At 46.7% G+C, this 22,911-nt stretch overlaps 1 protein-coding gene across 9 annotated transcripts in view; it reads left to right on the top strand.

Annotated features, from left to right (window-relative positions):
* The window catches only part of LOC134957824 (dimethylaniline monooxygenase [N-oxide-forming] 2-like), a 118,519-nt gene extending 96,532 nt beyond the window's left edge, over positions 1-21,987 (top strand). For all 9 annotated transcript variants that reach the window (XM_063940020.1, XM_063940017.1, XM_063940018.1 and 6 more), the window contains 4 exons: positions 7,476-7,675; positions 8,380-8,735; positions 9,384-9,456; positions 20,208-21,987. In XM_063940020.1, the coding sequence (XP_063796090.1) occupies positions 7,476-7,675; positions 8,380-8,735; positions 9,384-9,456; positions 20,208-20,559 (981 nt within the window). In that variant the 3' untranslated portion in view covers positions 20,560-21,987. The remainder of the gene's footprint in view (positions 1-7,475; positions 7,676-8,379; positions 8,736-9,383; positions 9,457-20,207) is intronic.
* Positions 21,988-22,911: the final 924 nt, after the last annotated feature.

Here is a 22,911-nt window from a genome sequence, read left to right as displayed (position 1 = left end):
CCTGATTGCTTATCCAATCCACTGCACTGCTGAGGGTATAAAGGGACTGATCCTGAACCAGGAAGTTGTCAATGCTTTGGTTGTCATTACCAGTGTAACCTGTCTCTGCTCCCTGTGATTGTTTATAAGTTCCAGGTATTCCAGCTCCTGTGTCTTCATTCCATAAGAGATCCGCACTAATCACCACCTTGCGGTGCCGCCTGACTTCACAGTGTCCTCACTGCTCTCTGCTACGGGCAGTGCTCTAAAACACCGGCTTCCAGCGCCTGTCTCCCAGCGGTGTTCAGCTTCACAGTACTATCGATGTTCCGCCATCGGTTTCCTTGATACCATCGATGATCAGTCATCTATTCTTTAATATCACCGATCCCTAGCGTCACCAGTGTCATTCAACTCTCCTCCTGTTAACACTGGTTCATCTACACTTCTTTAACAGTTCTCCATCACCGGTTCCAACTGGCAAACCCGGCAGTCTACGTGCACTATCTACTCTACAGTACATTCAGCCTCTGTACAACATCTACTGACCAGTTCATATCTCCATCTCATTATTTCAGCATATAGGTGTTGTTGAAAGGACTTTCCATCTCCTAATCTACTAAACCCTCAAGCTAGTCTTGCTGTGGATACCACACCTAAGGACATTTCCTTTATTACTGCATCCAGTGAACTGTGTACTGTTTTTAATCATTCCTCATATTCTACTACTGCTACTGCCATGTACCATCTGAACTGTGCTTAATAAATATACATTAATATTATCCTTGTTGTTGTGGTCACACCTTCAGGCATTGGTGGAACAAATCTATCTGCATGTCTAGAGGTCCTATACTGCCGCCCAGGTTTACATACACACTAGCCCCTACAACTGAGGCCACTCCTGGTCAACACCAGCCCTCAGTTGTGACAGTAAGCACTGACCTAATGAATCCGGCTGGAGACCAAGACCAAGCGACCAGGCCGATGCAAGAACTGGCAGCCCGACTCGAACATCAGGAGGCTACACAAGGCCATGTCATCCGCTGTCTCCAAGATCTTTCTTCTCGGCTGGATAGGATCCAAGCAACCCTCCGTGGTTAAGGGGCGTCCGGTGTGCCGACCGCAGTACCTACAGTGGTAACCCCACCCACCATTCCCATTTCTGTTCCATGTCTTCATTTACCGACTCCAGCGAAATTTGATGGGTCTCCAAAAGCCTGCAGGGGATTCCTCAACCAGTGCGAAATTCATTTCGAGCTACAGCCTGGCAGTTTCCCAACTGATTGCACTAAGGTTGCCTACATTATCTTCCTTCTCAGTGGCTCCGCCCTTGACTGGGCATCACCCTTATGGGAGAAATCTGATACCATGCTGTCTTCTTATAGAGACTTTGTGGCAACATTCAGGCGTATCTTCGACGAGCCAGGTCGTGTAACTTCAGCCTCTTCTGAGATTCTCCGTTTACGCCAAGTGACACGAACTGTTGGACAGTATCTAATACAGTTCCAGATTTTAGCATCAGAATTGTCATGGAACGACGATGCTTTGTATGCAGCATTTTGGCATGGCCTATCAGAATGTATCAAGGACGAATTGGCTACCAGAGACTTGCCTCCAAAATTAAACAAGCTCATATCTCTGTGCACCAAAGTTGATCTACGGTTTTGAGAAAGGGCAATCGAGCGAGGGAGGTCGTCATTTCCTAAGTCTGCTACGGTTTCTCCTCCTTGTCAACCATCTCCACCCAAAGATGAACCTATGCAGATAGGTTACTCTCGTCTATCTCCAGCTGAGCAAAGAAGACGTCTTTCTGAACATCTGTCTCTATTGTGCAGCACCATCTCATGTTATTAATGCCTTTCCCAAGCGTCCTAGCCCGCCAAGGAGAGGGTCGGCTAGGAGCAATGCACTCCTCTCCATCTCCAAGTGATTGTAATCTTCCAGTATCGCTCCAAGTGGATCAGCGTACTAGGAACATTATTGCCTTGTTAGACTCTGGAGCGGCTGGGAACTTTATGACTGAGGAATACGTCAGGTGGTGGTCCCTACCCACCGAGAGACTTTCGTCTTCCATATCTTTGACTGCTGTGGATGGCAGTAAGATTTCTGATGCAGTCATTTCCTCAAAGTCTCTACCTGTTCGTGGTAAAATAGGAGTTCTTCATTCAGAATTAATTTCTTTTTTGGTGATACCAAAGGCCACTCATCCAGTGGTTCTGGCCCTCCCATGGCTTTGTTTGCATAATCCTCTGATTGATTGGAGGACGACCCATATCCTGGCATGGGGTCTGTTCCAAGACCTGTCTTTCCAAAGTGCTTCCTGTATGTTCATCATCCTCCAAGTCTTCTGACGTTCCACCTCCTCCGTATCAAGACTACACAGATGTGTTTAGTAAAGCTTCAGCCGATATCCTTCCCCCTCATAGGGAGTGGGATTGTCCTATCAACCTCATCCCAGGGAAGGTTCCACCTCAAGGCCAAATGTATCCATTGTCTTTACCAGAGACTCATTCTATGGAGGAATATATTAAAGAGAACTTGGCATTCGACCTTCTTCTCCAGCTGGAGCAGGTTTCTTCTTCGTTAAGAAGAAAGACGGTGGCCTGCGGGGGTGCATTGACTATAGAGGTTTGAACGACATCACTGTAAAGAACCGGTATCCTCTGCCTCTGATTACGAACTCTTTGATTAATTAGTGGAGCAACTATCTTCAAGAAATTAGATTTGAGGGGGGCCTACAACCTCATTCGGATCCGGAAGGGTGATGAGTGGAAGACCGCATTTAACACCCGTGACCGACATTACGAGTACCTCATCATGCCTTTCGGACTCAGTAATGCTCCAGCCGTTTTTCCAACACTTCGTGAATGAGATCTTCAGAGATATCCTCTATCGTCATGTTGTGGTTTACCTCGATGACATCCTCATTTTTGCTAACGATCTGGAGGAACATCGTTTTTGGGTGAAAGAAGTTTTGTCCCGTCTTCGTACCAATCATCTTTATTGCAAGTTGGAAAAATGCGTCTTTGAAGTCAAGTCCATTTTGTTTCTAGGCTACATTGTGTCCGGTTCCGGACTAGAGATGGACCCTAAGAAACTACAAGCTATCAAAGATTGTCCGATACCTACAACCCTCAAGGGTGTCCAGAGATTTCTAGGATTCGCCAATTATTACAGAAAGTTTATTCAAGACTGTTCCACCATTGTGGCGCCTATCACGGCCTTTACCAAAAAGGGTGCTAACCCTTCCAAGTGGTCCAAAGAAACTGTCAAAGCCTTCCATTTGTTAAAGCAGAGGTTTATTTCAGCTCAGGTGTTGAAACAGCCAGATACCAACTCGCCTTTCACTGTTGAGGTGGATGCCTCTTCCGTGGGAGTGGGCGCGGTCTTGTCTCAAAGAGCTAAAGATGGTCATCTGCATCCTTGCGGCTTCTTCTCCCGGAAGTTCTCCCCCGCTGAGCGCAATTACGCCATTGGCGATCAGGAATTGCTGGCTATCAAACTCGCTCTGGAAGAGTGGAGATACTTGCTAGAGGGAGCTTCTCACACCATTACTATTCTAACAGACCACAAGAATCTCCTGTATTTGAAAGGTACACAATGTCTCAACCTTCGCCAATCCAGATGGGCACTTTTTTTTCTAGGTTCGACTTTAAGCTCCAGTTCTGTCCGGGGTCACAGAATCACAAGGCTGATGCCCTTTCCCGCTCCTGGGAGCAAGACAATGAGTCTGAGTCTACTGACAAGCATCCTGTTATTAATCCAGTAGCATTCTCCACGGTAAGGATGGACTCTATGCCCCAACAGGGAAAAGTTTTGTAAAGCCGGCTCCAAGGAAGAAGCTCTTGCATTGGGCACATGCTTCCCATTTTTCTGGACATGCGGGCATCCAGAAAACTCTTGAATTCATCTCCAGGTCTTACTGGTGGCTGACTCTAAAAAAGGACATTACCGAGTTTATTGCTTCCTGCCCAAAATGTGCCCAACACAAAGTGTCTCGCCAGTCACCCACTGGGCAACTGGTTCCGCTATCTGTTCCTCATCGTCCGTGGGCAATGGACTTTATTACAAGCCTTCCTATGTGCAACAAGTTTAATACCATCTGGGTGGTAGTTGACCGGTTCACCAAGATGGCTCATTTCATTCCCCTCACCGGTCTTCCGTCAGCTTCCAAGATAGCTCAAGTTTTCATTCAGGAAATCTTCAGACTACATGGTCTTCCCGAGGAGATAATTTCTGACAGAGGAGTACAGTTTGTGGCCAAGTTTTGGCGAAGTTTGTGTTTGGCCCTCCAAGTCAAATTAAAATTCTCCACAGCTTATCACCCCCAGACCAATGGTCAAACTGAGAGGGTGAATCAGGACTTGGAGGCCTTCCTCCGAATTTATGTATCTTCCTCCCAAGATGACTGAGTTCAACTTCTTCCCTGGGCCGAGTTCTGCCATAACAACCAATATCATTCTTCATCCTCTGCTACGCCATTCTTCACCAACTATGGATTCCATCCTAAAGTTCCAGAATTTCAACCACTTCCAGCAACTTCAGTGCCAGCAGCTGATATCACTCTTCGTCAGTTTTCAAATAACTGGAAAAATGTCCGAGTGGCTTTACTCAAGGCATCTTTTAGATACAAGAAGTTTGCAGATAAGAAGCGTAGGGCAATTCCTGCCCTCAAAGTGGGTGATCGTGTTTGGATTTCTACAAAGAATTTGAGATTGAGAGTTCCAAGCATGAAATTTGCTACTCGATATATCAGACCTTTTCGAATTGAACAAGTCATCAACCCAGTGGCTTACAAACTCCAGCTACCTCCGCTCCTGAAAATTCCCAAGACGTTTCATGTTTCCCTTCTGAAACCGCTGATCTTGAATCAGTTCCATTCAGCACTTCCTTCGGCTCCCAAAGTCCAGACTCAATGTGGAGTTGAATATGAAGTCGCTAAGATTCTGGACTCACATTTTCGATATGGTCAACTTTAGTATTTGATTGATTGGAAGGGCTATGGTCCTGAGGAACGTTCCTGGACCAATGCTTCAGATGTCCATGCTCCTACATTGTCCGGAATTTCCACTCCAGATTTCCTCAAAAGCCAAAGAAATGTCCTGGGGCCACTCCTAAAGGGGGGGGGCTGTCATGATCGGGGTTACAGGACACCAATATTTACCTTTCAGGTGTCTCTTGAGGCTGGCTCAGCATTCCAGGGCCGGGTCTCAGTCATGCTGCTGATGTCCTCACTTCATGTCTCCTCTCTGCCAGTCTGCAGATGCTGTTATAAAGAACTCTTATTGTCTGGATGGTGTTTCTAGCCGCCGCGGCCTCCGTCGCCATTGTTGCGCTTCTGGTGCTTGGATGGCTCTGCATGGCGTCTCCTGTCAGTTGCGGTCTCTGCCGCCATCATTGTAATTCAAGTGCACAGGCAGGTCTGCGTGACGCTTCTCACCCGCTGTGGTCTCTGCTGCCGACCCCGTGTGTCTGATGCGTGGGTTGGCGTCCATTGGCTCCTGCAGCTGCTGCCGCCATTACTGCAAACCCCATGTGGTGCTACAAACCAGATTTCCCTCCAAGTGCCAGTATAGGCGCAGCCATGTTGGTCCTAATCACATGACGCTATTTCCACCAATCCACTGCATTGCTGAACACTGTCTGATTGCTCATCCAATCCCTGCACTGCTGAGGGTATAAAGGGACTGATCCTGAACCAGGAAGTTGTCAGTGCTTTGGTTGTCATTACCAGTGTAACCTGTCTCTGCTCCCTGTGATTGTTTATAAGTTCCAGGTATTCCAGCTCCTGTGTCTTCATTCCATCAGAGACCCGCACCAATCACCACCTTGCGGTGCCGCCTAACTTCACAGTGTCCTCACTGCTCTCTGCTACGGGCAGTGCTCTAAAACACCGGCTTCCAGCGCATGGCTCCCAGCAGTGTTTAGCTTCACAGTACTATCGATGTTCCACCATCGGTTTCCTTGATACCATCGATGATCAGTCATCTATTCTTCAATATCACCGATCCCTAGCGTCACCATTGTCATTCAACTCTCCTCCTGTTAACACTGGTTCATCTGCACTTCTTCGACAGTTCTCCATCACCGGTTCCAACCGGCAAACCCGGCAGTCTACGTGCACAATCTACTCTACAGTACATTCAGCCTCTGTACAACATCTGCTGACCAGTTCATATCTCCATCTCATTATTTCAGCATATAGGTGTTGGTGAAAGGACTTTCCATCTCCTAATCTCCTAAACCCTCAAGCTAGTCTTGCTGTGGATACCACACCTAAGGACATTTTCTTTATTGCTGCATCCAGTGAACTGTGTACTGTTTTTAATCATTCCTCATATTCTACTACTGCTACTGCCGTGTACCATCTGAACTGTGCTGAGTAAATATACATTCATTTTATCCTTGTTGTCGTGGTCACACCTTCGGGCATTTGTGGAACAAATCTATCTGCATGTCTAGAAGTCCTATACTGCCGGCCAGGCTTACATACACACCAGCCCCTACAACTGAGGCTACTCCTGGTCAACACCAGCCCTCAGTTGTGACATGTGTACTACAATAAATACAAGCTACTGGTTAAGTCTATCCTGCTGGCGTGCCTACAAAATGTCTTTATTTAAATACTGTATACAAGACAAAATAGTACACTGTTAATAGTATTAACAGTTTAAATAAAGTTTAGCTTCTTTCAATAATTATTAATTACATGGACGCCACGGTTTCTCTCTGTTGCCACCGATTTCACTTAAACGGATATTTTGAAATATCTCACTTCTGGCTCAAATCCGTGAAGTCATCCGTTCAGACAGGCAGTGAAAGATGTGAAAACCGTTTATGCTGAAGTAACACCTAGAGCAGAGGTTCTCAAACATGGTCCTCAAGGCACACCAATGGTCCAGGATTTAGGCATATCCATGGCTCAGCACAGATGGTTAAATCAAATTGATGGAGGTGCTACTTAAGTCACCTGTTGCTAAGCATGGATAAACTTAAAACCTGGACCGATGGGGTGCCTTGAGGACCACATTTGAGAACTTGTGACCTAGAGGGGTGTACAATGTACATGTACCAAAAACTGTTAATTTTTTTCAGTTTCTTGGTCATTTTTCTTATTTTAGGCAGTTTATCCATTCTTGTGTAATAGTGTGACAACATGAGGATTCTGAGGTATTAATTCTGGAACACAATAAATGTCAAAACCACAGTACCTGTACCTAACCACTGTTTCTAGAACAGTTTCAGAATGTTAGGCAAATATGAAAGGTATCTCTCCTGACTACATCCAGATGTAAACCACATGCATGAATCAGATTACTAAATAATTTCCTTACACAAATTCAGCCCATTGTTCTACACTAATTTAAGTTTACTTTTTAGGTAATGTTGTAAATAAATTCACAAAGCCCAATAAGGACAGTTTAAGAGTATCTGGGATCCTATAAGTTTTACATCTTAAAAAGTTAAATCTATCATCTACATTTCCTTCTGTGTAGGTATATCTCAGCACTCGTCGAGGATCGTGGGTCATGAGCCGTGTATTTGAACATGGGTATCCTTGGGATATCTGCTTTGATACACGGTTTCAGAACTGGATCAGGAACACACTTCCATCATCTGTTGTCCTATGGCTGACGGAAAAGAAAATGAATGCATGGTTTGATCATGCCAACTATGGACTTCAGCCTCGTGACAGGTAATCACTACTTGGTTAGGCTTAATTTAGCAAAGATTTATTTTACCCCCGAAACTAAGCTACTTTGGTATTTAATTTGCAGCAAATTGCGAATAATGTTCCACATGTACTTGGAATTTACATTTTAATTTTTACATAGTATACAATTTTTTCACACCTCTTTACACTAGGCACACTTCTTAAATTGTAGCCGTGTCTACTGGCCTGGGTGCATAGACGTTTCTATAGTGGGTGCAGTGCAAACGGGCCCCTGGGTCCTGAGTGGCCCACACTGCTCACACTGCACCCATAGAATATACTTACCCCTCCGGAGTCCCGCGACGGAGGCCCTGCTGTGTGGGCACAGATCACTCATAAAATGGCCGCCGTGGCCATATCCGAGTGATTTGCGCATGCGCACTGGAGGTGTCCCCTGGGATCAAGGCACGGGTGCCATGTTCCTGGAGACCTGCGCATGCACAGTTGACTCTGGCATTATTTTAAATATATGCTTCGATAAAACATGTAGAATATAATTCTAAGAAAGAAGTGCTTGTAGGTTAATAATGAATGCTCATACCTGTAAAAGAAAAATAATATATAAATAATGTATACAGCTCTTTTGAGAGAAAAATGATGATGGAGGTAATTTTTATCTTTTTAAATGTGGAGGGTTTAATGTATCTAAAAAGCTGAAGTCTGACATGTTGTCCATCATTTCCTAGTTCCCAGTTTAAAGAGCCTTTGTTTAATGATGAACTGCCGAGTCGCATAACCTGTGGATACGTGGTGGTGAAACCAGATGTGGCAGAATTCACTGAGACGGCTGTGAAGTTTGATGATGGGACTACTGAGGAAAACATTGATGCTGTTATATTTGCTACAGGATATCGATTCTCCTTCCCCTTCTTGGATGAATCTATAATTAAAGTTGAAGATAATAAAATAAGTTTATACAGAAACATCTTTCCTTTGACCTTGGAAAAGCCCACTCTGGGTGTCATTGGCCTCCTCCAGCCACTTGGTCCAATCATGTCGTCTTCAGAGATCCAAGCTCGCTGGGTGACCAGGGTCTTCAAGGGTACGATGCGAGGATTGGGTATACAGGCCTATAACTGTGTTGAACCTGTGCACTAATCTTGTTAATTTGAAAAATGATTTAATATAATAATCCTGATATATAACATATTATATAAGCTCAATAGTGTGAAGGAAAATATCCCCTCTTTCAAAGGTTACAAACTGATGCTTCATAAAAAAAAGTTTTAATGGTGGGCATGCCTTACTATGTGGACCTCCAATCTGCAATTTTTCAATGTCATAAAATGGTCACTTGAATGTATATTTAAAGTAATTTATTGCTAAGAACATAAGAGACAAATTAATTTTGGCCACAAATATGCATGATAAATACTTTTCCAGAAAAATCCTTCTAATTTCAGCACAATCCTTCATAAATGGTAATTTTAAGGGATAATGGCCCACATACTTCAGGCCTCTTCATAGCTGTCCACGGCGGCGCTATCCGGTGATATATTTGGAAAGCTGCACAGCCTTTACTGCTCCTGTGCAGCCGCAACCTTTCCGAAGATAGTGCTGGTATGATGGATGCAGTGTGCATGGTGCAGGGCCCCCGTGGACCCCTGGGTCTATGTGTCCCGCATACCCAGCAGTTATTATAGATATGCTACATGCCTTCATGTGAGTGAGATTGTATTATGTCTTACAGGTTTATGCAAATTACCTCCACCAGATGAAATCAGGAGGGAGATTGATAGGAAAACAAAAATTTCAATACAAAGGTAATTCTTGATATTTGTTTTGTTCATTTGGTCACAATCCACTAAATATACAATAAAGAGATAGGCATAATACACACTGGTCTTAAGTAGAGCCCTCCACTACATTTTGTTAGCATTAAATGTAAGGAAATGTTAATTTAATTAATAATTACAATGGGTGGTCATGAAAAGGCAATTTGTAACCCATATAGTATCTGGTTCCCGAGATCCTATTTTTTAGTCACTTCTAGCTGAAACTGGAACAGAATGTGTCTTAAATACGAAGCACAATCAGGCTCCATAAACTGCCGCTACAGGCACATTAATTGCTACAGTATGATCAGTCTATTGATAGTGATAACTGCACAAATAAACTGTTGAATCATATTATTGTGGCCACCAACTAATAGCCAGAGTAACTGCAGTGTGCAGCACAGACAGCAGCTAGATGGGGTGAACTATCATTTCAGACACACGTCTGGTAGCCCCCTGGTTTGTTTTGACGGTAAGCTGCCCCACTGTAGCGTGTTGGTTGGTCCTCGTGCACCTTTGTAGCTGACGTTCACCTCTCACATCAATGGCACATGGTGCGCCGCAGTTTCCACGTCGGTTATTTGCAATGTTGCCATTTGTCCAGTCACGATACACCTTCACCACAGCAACACACGAACCATTCACAAATTGCACTGTTTTAGAAATATTGCCACCCTTGGCACAAAAGCCGATATGCATCCCTTTTTGCAGCTCGGATAAATCGCCCTTTCACATATGACAGCAACGATTGATATGTGTGCAGACAGCCTATCGCACACCTTTTATATCCCACAAGCCAGTGCACGACGTGTAACGCACTTTATGGGCTATGCACTGCTGACCTCAAATGTAGGAGATGGTCATAATAATGTGACTCAACAGTGTAATAGTCAGGTAATACATTCCAGGGGTTGTGGTAATATTTTGCCGGCCAGTTTCCTGAAAATATATATTTAGTAGGTATTTTTCTTATTTTTATTGTGATCCTTCTCGAAGACCAGAATGATTTTGTAACATAGGAATAAGTTAATTAAACTGTCAAATCGACACTGTCACACAAAAATGAATACTATACCTATGGCCTCAAAGGGCATTAACTTTAACAATAGCCAGATAATGTTATCAATTCTGTCTTTAGCTGTAGCACTTTGTAACGGTCATACATGATGCACTGATCTTCTGTGTTCTCAAAATAAGTATATGTCCTTCATATCTTCCATACTGATACAGTCCTTTGCTTGGTGTTTTCTGCATAATAGGTTCACAGAGCTAAGATATTCTTTATTAGCTTGTACTGTTTCATCCATTCCCTGACTGTCCACTTTGCAATATTACGTTTTCCAACATAAGCTTGAAAAGCATTCTGCATGCATTGTTGCAGGTGTTTGGGAAGACTAGAAATGTGAATTGGAAAAAACAAGTATAAACAAAAATCCTCCCTATAATTCCTTTATTACCATTCTCTTCATTAATGTAAAGGTTTAACTTTTCTCATAGTTTCAGGGTAAATTATTTCTTAAATTTATCACGAATAAGAGTTATGGATATATATTATACGTGTCACCTACCATATTTAATAGTCCTTAGTACTATAAGGCGCCCATAACTTTATTGTGATTACATAAACCTTTTCTTAAGCTAGCTTATCACTAAAATAAAACGACACCACACACTGAAATAAAGACACGGACACGGTAGCTGGAGTTAAAGGTCAGACGATATTTATTGATCGCTGACCAACTCTTTAAACTATAATTGTGATCGAATTGGAATTCATTTAGATTATAGAGTTAACTTTAGATTGGAGGATGGCAAAAGAAAGTCGCTACCAGACACCAGCTCCAGTCACCTAGATGAAAACCAACAAACCAAGGAGGGGAGTACCCAAACCACGCCTCCTTCCTGTATAACCCGCATTGTGCTGGCCTCACCACTCTTTTCTCTGGCAAACGTTCGGTTCCCGCAGGGGAACGTCTAAATGTCCAACCGCAAGAGAAGGACACACCTGCCGTCCTTCTAAAGAGGGTGCCCCACAATGATCACTTATGCCTGTGTGACCGCTGGTTGGTAGCGACTTCCCGCCACCAAAGGTTTACAAAACCGCCACCGCCATCCGAACGAGCAAACAATAACCAACTAAGAACAAACTAAATAGCCCTAACGAAAAGGACCAAAAACATCCTCCAGGAAAATCTGCACTCCGTCCGGAGAAAGATGAACCCCATCCTCCTTGTAGAACTGCCGATTACGCAGCACAAGTAAAGGATGCCTGACAGCTACTCCACCTATGGCCCTGACAAAGAGAGACACTGCCGAATTCACCTTCTTGCGGGCCTTCTCCAGAGCTGAGAAACGCACCGCACCACGCCAATGAAAACGCGGAACTATCCGACCAAACAATGCGTACTCCTGGCCAGTGACAACGAATCGCCACCAAATCCGCCTTAATGGACAAAATTAAATCTATGCCCTTAACCCGACCCAAATCATTCCCACCTAAATGAAGGATAATACAACTAGGTCGACCCCAGCGGCGCTCACGGGAAAAAAGGAGCCGCAACAAATCACCCCACAGCATGCCTCTGACACCTAACCAACGCAATTCCCTAGATCCAAAAACATCAGTTGCCCTAATTGCCATGGGATGCCTCACTGCCCAAAAAATATAGGAATGGCCAACCAGCCATACATGCTCCCCAAAATCAACGACAGCTGAAAAAGAAAAACACCCTAACATCAGAATTATGAACACAAAAAACATACATAATGCATAACAGAATAACCCAAGTGAAGTAGAAAACTCAAAAAACCTCCCGTGGACCTTGATAGAACAGCCAATTGAAATTAGGCCCCCTCGGAGGAAAATTTAAAAATTCACTTCACACCCTCGATTCCTGAACGGTAAGCGTTCAAAAACCGACGAGTAAACACGTTTTTGGGTTAGCGCAACAGGCGCACCTACATCTTATCCAAATGGACATAAGACCTATAGGAGGCAGACTTCCAACGGCCCAGCTCCCGAATAGCCGCCGGGGATGAACCCGTAGCCGCTGCATGGGTAGCCGCCCCAATCCGAAAGGAATGGGTACCGAAGTCCGCCCCCCGCAAGCCCAATGCCGCCAAACATTTCTTAAACACAGCCGCAAATTGAAACTTCGTCAGCGGGCCAGCGTGCGTGTGCACCAGCAACTGATCGCCCCCCGAAGGCCTCAACCGGATATACTCCTGCATCAACCTCAGCGGGCAAACACCCGTTTCCTCCTGGGCCTCCAAGGACACCCAGCGACCCCGACCTGTTTGATCTGTCTTGGACCGCACAATCCTACAGAGCAACAGGCCATCCCGCAAGCGCACATTCCCGTAAAGCAGACCCGACCCCCGAGATGCCTTGCTGCAGGCCACTAACTCGCTCACTTGGAAAGCCCCAAAAAAGGCTAGGGCATACGTACAACTAAACAAGGCCACCTCGAACTCCGAGGTCGCAATTTGAGGCAGCACACCCAGCAACTCCGTTAGCAGCTGCAAAGTCACGGGTCTACTGGAGTCCGCGGGCGCCGGTCGCAACCTAGCCCAACCTTTAAGTGCTCTGGAAAGGACAAAAGACCCGGTGGGGTCCGTCATCCCGTGGAGCCGCGAGTGAAAAGAAATGCCCGCAAGGGCAGACAACATGGCCGCTTTTGACCTACCCGTTTGATAATGTTCCCAAACAAAGGCCATCAAGACGTCAGCCGGGGACTCACCTGCCACACTGTACCTACTTTGAAAGACCGACCAATCACGCCAGGCCGCATCATACGCCCTGAGAGTGGAAGGAGCCAAAGCACACCTGGCCAGAGCAGCTAACCCGATTCGACAATCTGCCAGACAGAAGGCGGGCACGGTAAACCCTCCGCCGCCGCTCCCGGAACCAACGCCCGGAACTTATCAAATTTGAACCGAGACAGTGCATCCGCAATTCCGTTGTCGATTCCGGGAACGTGACGGGCCCTGAAATTAATATTGTGCCGCAAGCAAACTAACACTAGATGCCGTAGAAGCCTCAAAGCCTGCGGAGAGGAAGAACGCTGATTATTAATCGCGTGTACCACCCCCAAGTTGTCGCAACGGAACGAGATGTCCCGATTCGCGAACTGGCAGGCCCACAATTCAAGAGCAACTATGATCGGGAACAACTCCAGCAAAAGGAGGTTCTTGGTGAAACCCCGCGTTACCCAAGAGGCCGGCCAGGCAGCAGCGCACCATGCCCCGGCAAAAAACGCCCCAAAACCTTGACTGCCCGAGGCATCCGTGAACAACTGGAGCCACCTTCTGGAGCAACAAGGCGAAGGCCACAAAACCTCCCTGTTAAAGGACACCAAGAAAGAAACCCAAATCCGCAAATCATCCCTGATCTCGCGGGAAAAGTACACGGTGTGATGTTGCCGGACCGTCCCCGCCGTGGCCCGTTCAAGTTTGCGACAGAAAACCCTACCCATGGGGATAATCCGGCACGCAAAGTTGAACGAACCCAGCAAAGACTGAACCTGCTTAAGCCGAACCCTGCGCTTGCCTAAACAATCATGAATTAAACCCAAAAGCTTACGCACTTTATCCTCGGGTAGGCGACAGCAACCCGCCACTGTGTCTATTTCAATTCCTAAATAGCTAAGACAAGTGCAGGGGCCCTCACACTTGTCCTGCGTGACGGGCACCCCCAAACTTTCGAACAAGGACCTAGCCACCGACAGAATATAACCACAGATCGAACTGCCCCCTGGGCCCACAAAGAGAAAGACGTCCAGGTGAGCCACCCCGAGTTGGCCGGAGGCGGCCTGGACGCACCAGTGCAAAAATGTGCTAAAACACTCAAAGTAGGCGCAGGAGACCGAACAACCCATGGGGAGACACCGATCCACGTAAAACTCGTCCCCCAGTTTGAAACCCAGAAACCGCAGGGAATCCGGATGCAGTGGAAGTAGCCGAAACGCCGACTCCACATCCAATTTTGCCAACAGGCCCCCCGGACCACAGTCCCGCAACAAGCGCAGAGCGTCATCAAAAGACTGATAACGCACCCTGCACATGGCCTGAGGAATGGAGTCATTAACCGAAACGCCCGGAGGATGCGACAAGTGCTGTATCAGGCGGAACTTGCCCGGGGCCTTCTTGGGCACCACCCCAATGGGGGAAATGCACAAGGAGGGCAGAGGGGGAAAGGCGTAGGGCCCACACATGCGCCCCAAGCCGATCTCCGCGTCCACCTTCCGCCGGACCTCCTGTGGGAATTCGCGAGCCGACTTCAAATTCTGGCGCGCCACTACGTGCACCGAATCCGAAATGGGCAGACGAAAACCGTGCCGAAAACCCTCCAAGAGGAATGAGGCTGCCGACTTGTCGGGGTATAAGCTCAGCCAGTGCCGCAATTCGGGAACTTGAATCGGGGAGAAGGCCTTACTTGCCAATTCCCCCGGCCTCGGCTGGAGCGGAGGGCTTACCGCTCGCCGCCGAGGTGCAATCCTTGGCAGGGTGACTGGCCCTGCACAACTTACACAAGTGGCGAAAACGACAATTTGCCCCCCTGGCGCATTTGCCCTCGTTGTAGGCAAAACACTTTCCTTTCCCCACCGAGCGGGAGCCCGAAGCCCCGGTCGCCCCGGGCTTCTTGACCGTGGCGTCCGGAGCGGACTTAACCTGTTGTGTGACCTCCAACCACACCTCGACATCCTTAAAACCCGCGGGCAGGATGGGGTCACCATCTTGATTGCGACGGAATTTCTCATCGTAATCCCGCCAAGCGGAACCTTTGGATTTTAAGTACATGTCATGCACTAAAAACAAGTATTTGACTAAATTGGAATACTTTGCGGGCCGCGATTCCGTGTAGCAAGCTGTAAAAACCAAGAACCCCCGCAACCACTGGTGAAAATTGCGGAAAGCACTTTCCCCAATGCCACCTGGTTTCTTAGCTGCGTCAAAACCCTGCCGCATCTCATCCATAAGGGTGAAGATGTCAACGTACTTCCCCTTCCTAATTTTTTTTTCCATCCGCTTACGAACCCCCCGCGTAACTGCCGTGTTGGCACAATGCACCATTTCCGTATAACGGGGGGGGGGGGAATTGCCGGCGCTGTCACTTTCCCCGATTCCTTCGCCATGCGCCGCGCGATTAGTCTAGCTAATTTACGCGGGCGCCGCGGAGAACCTGAAGAAACGCTTTTAGACGATGAGGAAGAAGAACTAGACGAACAGTGTGAAGTAATAGCGTGCTCACCAGTGCCTGAAGGAACCGGAACAGCATTGTCCGTTGCACTTGACTCCGGTGGTGGCAGAACCTCCCCCGTCGGTGCCGCGGCCCTCTCCGACCTCCGTCCCCTCCGTGACGCAGACCCGGAACCAGCCAGCACCTGTGAGGAAGAAACAGAGGGGAACCCAGCGCATCAATGGCAATGGGGGTAACAGGCGGGGGAGGAGGCCAAGCCCAGTCGCTACGCGGAGGGGGGCCAGCGGGAAGCGGCAGGGGAGGACCCCCAACGGAGGGGTACGAAAAGGCGTGAGGGAAGGCAGACCCGACCCGGCAGCGCCACCAATGGTGTAAGCAGGCCGCCAAGCAGGAGGCGGAATGTAACCGACCGACCCAGAAAATCCCGACGAAACCGGATGGAACTGGGGCGGCGCCGGGGGGGCGGCAAAAATTGCGCTAACGGGTTCGCCCCAGCCGGGGACGACCTGGCGTACAAGCCCGCAAAGGCAGGGGGGGGGACCGTAACCCGAGGGCCGCCGACCGACCACGTGGGCTGGACGCCGACGGCCGCGCCGGCAAAGTACGGTGAAAATTGCGGGGAGGACGTCACCGGTAGGCCTACGAAAGGCGCTCCGGAAGACACAGGGAACGCCGGCGCAAGAGGCCAGGGAAGGCCACTGGGGAAAAACTTACCCCCAGCGAACCCTTGAGGCGCGGTAAACAACAGAGGAGGGCCGGGCAGGTGGAACGCCGCCGCGATGGACGACTGAGTCGCCACCAGCTGCAACGCTCCCTGCGGGCCGGGGGAGGGCGCCTGTAGCCCGACACCCGGGGACGCCGACGCGGAGCCCAGCAAAAATGTTCCCGATGCAGGATTCCCATCCGGGAACCCATGCCCCGAAACTGCCAGCGGGGCGGGCGCCACGGCAATCCCCGTCAGACTCCCCGCCCCGAAACTCCCCGGGCTCGCCCCAGCCACCCCATCCCCAACCCTATATGCGGGTGCAAAGGGCCCCCCCGCAGGGAGGGGCCCCTCCGGATCCGTTGCAGCCCCTTGCACCGTGGACACAGGACCCTGCTGTTCTAAACTCAAAACCCCTGATGGTGAAGTAAACCCCCCCTCTTCCCCCGCAGCCCCGTCGCGGCCGCCTGAGCCGTCGCTCAGAGCCGTAGGCGGGGAGGGAAGGGGAGACGCGGCGCTGACCAGCGCGCCGCGTGAGGGAGCCACTCGGCGCACCGAGGACGCCCGCGACCGTGGCCCGGCCGAGCCGCGCGTCCCGGCGGCACGTGCAGAGCGGCCGCCAGCCGCACAAACCTCGCTGGCAGGGGAGCGGGCTGCCGCGGCCCGAACCTTCCGCGGGCCGGCCGCTGCCGGAAGCAACCTCCGGGGGGCCGCACTACGGGAGTGGGAGCGAGGGGTGCCCACGGCCTCCACGAGGCGGCGGGAGAGGGGAGCGGAGCGGTGTGGACGAGGCATATCAGGTGGCAGCAAACACACAGCACAGCTGGATATAACTCTATAAAGGAGAGAGCACACAAGGGGGGGGGGGCAGCAGAGAAGCAATATAAATATATATAAAGGCACAGAGGGTAACACAGAATGAAATAACCTGTGGAATATACTCAGCCTTCCTGGGCCATACAATGAATGGCAAGAGGAAGTCTGAGGCACATGACCCTGCCCTATATACTATCCTAAGACCAACCCATTAAGCTTGATGGACAACCCTCTAATCCAATAGGAAAAAAATCACCGGAAAAAACTGATCTGCCTAGCAACTGCTTAGTCATCAAACAACCAATCACCAAAAGTTGGGCTCTTATATGGCCTCAGGCTTATGCAGCCTTCAGCTAATCTACTGTTTATGTTGGTTCTTCTTACAGTATATTGTGCACGCTGTCATGGCTCATGGGTGAAGTTCCATCTTGCCTGACACATGCACACGTTGGGTCATTCCGAGTTGTTCGCTCGCTAGCAGTTTTTAGCAGCCGTGCAAATGCTATGCTGCCGCCCACTGGGACTGTATTTTAGCTTAGCAGAAGTGCGAACGAAAGGATCGCAGTGCGGCTACAAAATAATTTTGTGCAGTTTCAGAGTATGTTCAGACCTACTCAGTGCTTGCGATCACTTCAGACTGTTCAGTTCCTGTTTTGACGTCACGAACACGCCCTGCGTTCGCCCAGCCATGCCTGCATTTTTTCAAACACTCCCTGAAAACGGTCAGTTGACACCCAGAAACGCCCCCTTCCTTTCAATCAGTCTGCAGCCAGCAGTGCGACTGAAAAGCTTTGCTAGACCTTGTGTGAAACTACATCGTTCGTTGTAATAGTATGACGCGCGTGCGCATTGCGCCGCATACACGTGCAAAAGTGCCATTTTTTTGCCTGATCGCTGCGCAGCGAATGAAAGCAGCTAGCTAAACAACTCTGAATGACCCCCATTGGGAGGCCCACAGTGTACAACAGGTATCCTCAGCGCAAGGCCTTCATGTTACAGTCAGTGGCTGCACACATTCCTATTACTACCATGCTGCCGTACTATTTAGAATAAGTTTCATACACAGGAAGATACAGGTAAATCTTAAGGCAAAGACTATTTTTATTTTATGGGATTTACAACATAACTGCTCGTAAAACCATTTATCTACATCCCTTGAAATTGAATAGGCAACTTTTAGCCAAACTCATGATAAAAGATTAGGGTAGCACTCAATTCTATTAGCATTGCAAAGTCTGTTGTCACTAGTATGAAAATAAAAACTACATTGCACCCAGGTTGTTTGTGCTTACCCCATATCATAAAAGAGATCCTTCCAAGAGATAATGGCCTTGGGTCCTAGTTCTATTTACTGGTCTGATTTTTTGGAGCATGGAAGGAGCTACTGTACTAATCTAACTCTGTCCTCTGGCAGCCTTAATACCAAAAGCTTGTGCCAGGATGGGTAGCTCCCTGTTTTTGGCAGACACATTTGATCACTGTTCCAGGCGCAGGTCAGGGTTATGTTTTTCTCCTCTGCAGATGGATGCAGGTGCATTCTTTAGCCCAGGAATTTGCAGAAAGTCCATGTTCACACTGTTCTTTCACTTCAGTAACCTACAGTATAGAGACCCCCCTGAACTGTATGGCATTGGCTGTGGCCACCTTGTGTTTGCAGCCTCTCCTTACCCAATATGAGAGAGCTGACATGTACCGCTCATCCCCTGCATTTGGTATTTCCTGTAGAAATAACCAAGTCATCCTGTTACACACGTAGAAGCTGAAACAGAGTTGGGCACACACCAGATTGTGAAGAATATTTTGCACACTGTGCACGTCCCGGAAACACACAAGCACAAGCATTGCAGAGTTGTACATATTTCACTCGCATCTGCACTGTTGACCAAAGAGGTGAAAATGGGCTGTAATAGAACATTTGGGTCTATTTACTAAGTCTTGAATGGAGATAAAGTGGTTGGAGATAAAGTACCAGCCAATCAACGCCTTGTCACATTCTGGGTTTGAAAAATGACAGTTAGGAGCTGATTGGCTGGTACTTTATTTCTGTCAACTTTACCTCCATCCAAAGCTTAGTAAATAGACCCAAATGTTCTGTTACAGCTCATTTTCACCTCTTTGGTCAACAGTGCAGATGCGAGTGAAATGTGTACAACTCTGCAATGCTTGTGCTTGTGTGTTTCTGGGACGTGCACAGTGTGCAAAATATTCTTCACAATCTGGTGTGTGCCCAATCATTTAGACAAGGCTCATGCGGAGATTGCAGAGATGGACATAAGTGAATATACACCTGTTTGCATACATATCTTTTGTATTGACTATAGGGTAGGTGCGAGAGCACACTGATGATGACCTCTATTAGCAAAACTGATGTACACGTCATGTACAGGCGGTGTAATCTGGATAAGCATACAACTCTGCATTTGAATTAATTTGCACATTTTTTCCAAGCACTCTAGGCCTGATACGGATTTTTACATAAACCCTATGATTCACTTACAAATTCAAAGCTGGGGGAAACCTTGTATGCACAGGTCCCATTCTGAGCATGTGCTGAATGCGCTCTGCATGATTGCTCGCAGTACTCACTTAGCCACAGAATGATTGACATGCTGCGGCATTTGGGGAATGGTGACCAGGACTGTTCTACAAACAGGGTCGTGTCACCCCTGTTTTGTAGGTGTGCTGAGCCTAGGGTCTTCTTCATCAGATGCAGACTTCTGGGACCTGGCATTGGAGTTATGCCGAACAGTCTGAGTAAGCTCCAGCTTCATAGATAGCTGAGTGCTGCGACAATGTCAACCGATGGTCGCGACAGCAATCCGATGCTGCACCTTCAGACGCAGCACTTGGATCACAAATGTTGTCAGGGGGCTTCTTTTTACTACAGACACCTCCTGCAGATTTAGACTATTGTTCTGGCCTGACAGGAAATTAGAATGGTATAGAATACATTAAACATGTGAGAGGTCTGGATTTACCAACTTGTATATATATTTTTCATGTGTTTTTCTTAATTTGCAGGTTTGGTACAGAGAGAGGAAACAGCCTACAGCAGGATTATATTGAATATTTGGATGAGCTGGCTATAGACATTGGCTGTAAGCCTAATATTTTTGGACTATTAATGAAAGACCCCATTCTAGCTCTGACCCTTTTCTTTGGCCCTTGTACACCAGCACAATTCCGCCTCACAGGCCCGGGACAGTGGCCAATGGCCAGGAAGCAAATCATTACCACGTATGATCGCATTTTAAAGCCAACTAAAACTCGAGTGTTAAAAAAACAAGAACAGAATTCGTTGTTGATGAGATTTGGACTAGGGGCACTGTGTGTTCTTGCTTTGCTGTTAGCAGTTGTTATGTACAAAAGCTAATTTGATAAATCCTTGAATGCAATTAACCACTTATCCGACCAATTTTTTTTCTAAGAATTATTTCTTTTTTATGAGTGAATTGGGTGAAGAACATGTTTTTAAACTTGGCCAACATAATTATATTTTAAAGAACAGCTTTTATTAAAATATTTGTAACAAATTGGTTTTCCAAACACCGGAACATCAGGGGGTTATTTTACATTTCCAGTCTAGTCAGATCCACAGTGTGGGCATCTGCAGGAAGATAATTTTCCCTCAGCTGCTGCACAACAGGAATTCTCCCCTAGTGGCTGCAGACATTAGCAGCTGCTTTGGGAAGTTACTGTTGTGCAGCTGCTGAGAGAAGATTCTCATCCTGCAGCTGCCTACACTGTGTATCTGACTGGTCGCAGCATTTTTGACCTGATCAGATAATGCACTGCCTGCCCATCAACTTTTTTAACCATTGGTAAAGCATAAAAAAAAAATGTACGTTTTTTTTGTATTACATATACAAGTTCTCCCATGTTCTCCCATATTCGTTATTCCAAGAACCAAATTATTTAATCTCACATGACACTGACTGCCCCTTGCACATATCACCCTGCTTAATGACCCCATCAGACTCTCTCTAGGCTGTCCATTGCTCACCAGGTGCTGATCTATCTGCAGTCTCCATGCTGCACTACGTTCCCTGCAGCCACTGGGTAAGTACTCTGGGACTTTTCTCCATCCAGAAGATGCCAGGTCCAGCTTCGCCTCCTCACACTGCATCTTAAAGTGATTCTTGGGGTCTTAAAGGGATCCCGATGGATGATATTTATTTTCAAATGTTAGTAAATATGTGCTTTAACCCCTGGAAAACAACATCAATTTAGGTCAATTTCTAATTGATAAAAATCAATGAAAATTGACCTTAGGTAAATATACCCCATGGAGTCTAATGAGTCCTTAGTCTTCACCATTGACCCCCATAAAAATGATTTGGCGTGTGCTGCTGGAAAGCCTACAAGTCACAGCCCTTTGTCACAATCCAATGTGTGTAGTGCTGATTAAAGTGATGAAGATTGATCATAAAGCTGGGTCTGGTACACAAAGGACAGGCCACCAGATAACGATATACAATAAACTACAAAAGAGAAAAGAGTTGTCCTATTGTGGGGCACAAAGATATTATTATTATATATCACTATAAAATATAACATTTAATCTCGTTTGCTAAAACCTTATACTGTGAAATATTAAAAGCAGATAGAAGAATTAGCAAAAAAGTAAGAAATGGTGATTAAAAATTCATAATGTATAGTGCATGCTATGACTAATTATCAGCTCTTGTATCAAATGTTAACGCTGTTCTGTTTTTTTAATATATCTGGTTAATAAGCCTAATAATCGATTAGATGTACTGGATCCTTTACTCGCATCAATAAATTAATATCATAAATCCTACCGAGAATGTTTCTTAATTTTTTGTACAGAGGGAACCTTTGGCAAGTATTACTGTATGTATTAGTTCAATGTCTCAACAGATATACAGTATTAGGTGTCCCCATTAGAGTAGCTACATTTGAAGACCTACTGTAGATAGCGTGTACAATACACCTGTACTCCTAATAGTGGTTCATGTATTCTGAGGGACTTGCTGTTCACCAATGTGCCAGAAAGTATAGGCACTATATGGCAATAATATGTTTCCCATCTTATTAGACTGTAATGTGCAACAACCAATCTGGTATTCCTCTCTGGCAGGTTGGTGTTACGAATGCACTACAATACCTGCAAGTGGTTCCAAATTTTAATACATATAGTTTGATATTTGCTTAGTGTAAAGATGCGTATAATAGTTGTTTGCTGCTTATAACACTGTGGATTCATATCATTCCTGCAACAGATGTATCGCTGATTTAGCCACTCTTGTTCCTTGAACAACTAGTATCAGGACTATAATGACATCCTAAGATTCACTGAGTTAAGCCGGGTACACACAAGCCGATGTGTGTACAGTTGTGCTCATAAGTTTACATACCCTAGCAGAATTTGTGATTTTCTGGCCATTTGTCAGAGAATATGAATGATGACTCACAAACTTTTCTTTCACTCATGGTTAGTGGTTGGGTGAAGCCATTTATTGTCAAACAACTGTGTTTACTTTTTTAAAATCATAATGACGACAAACTATCCAAATGACCCTGATCAAAAGTTTACATACCCCAGTTCTTAATACCGTGTATTGCCCCCTTTAACATCAATGACAGCTTGAAGTCTTTTGTGGTAGTTGTGGATGAGGCTCTTTATTTTCTCAGATGGTAAAGCTGCCCATTCTTCCTGGCAAAAAGCCTCCAGTTCCTGTACATTCTTTGGCTGTCTTGCATG

This window comes from Pseudophryne corroboree, chromosome 9, assembly GCF_028390025.1.
Source record: "Pseudophryne corroboree isolate aPseCor3 chromosome 9, aPseCor3.hap2, whole genome shotgun sequence".
Lineage (NCBI taxonomy): Eukaryota > Metazoa > Chordata > Amphibia > Anura > Myobatrachidae > Pseudophryne > Pseudophryne corroboree.
This window is presented reverse-complemented; position numbering and strand designations above follow the sequence as displayed.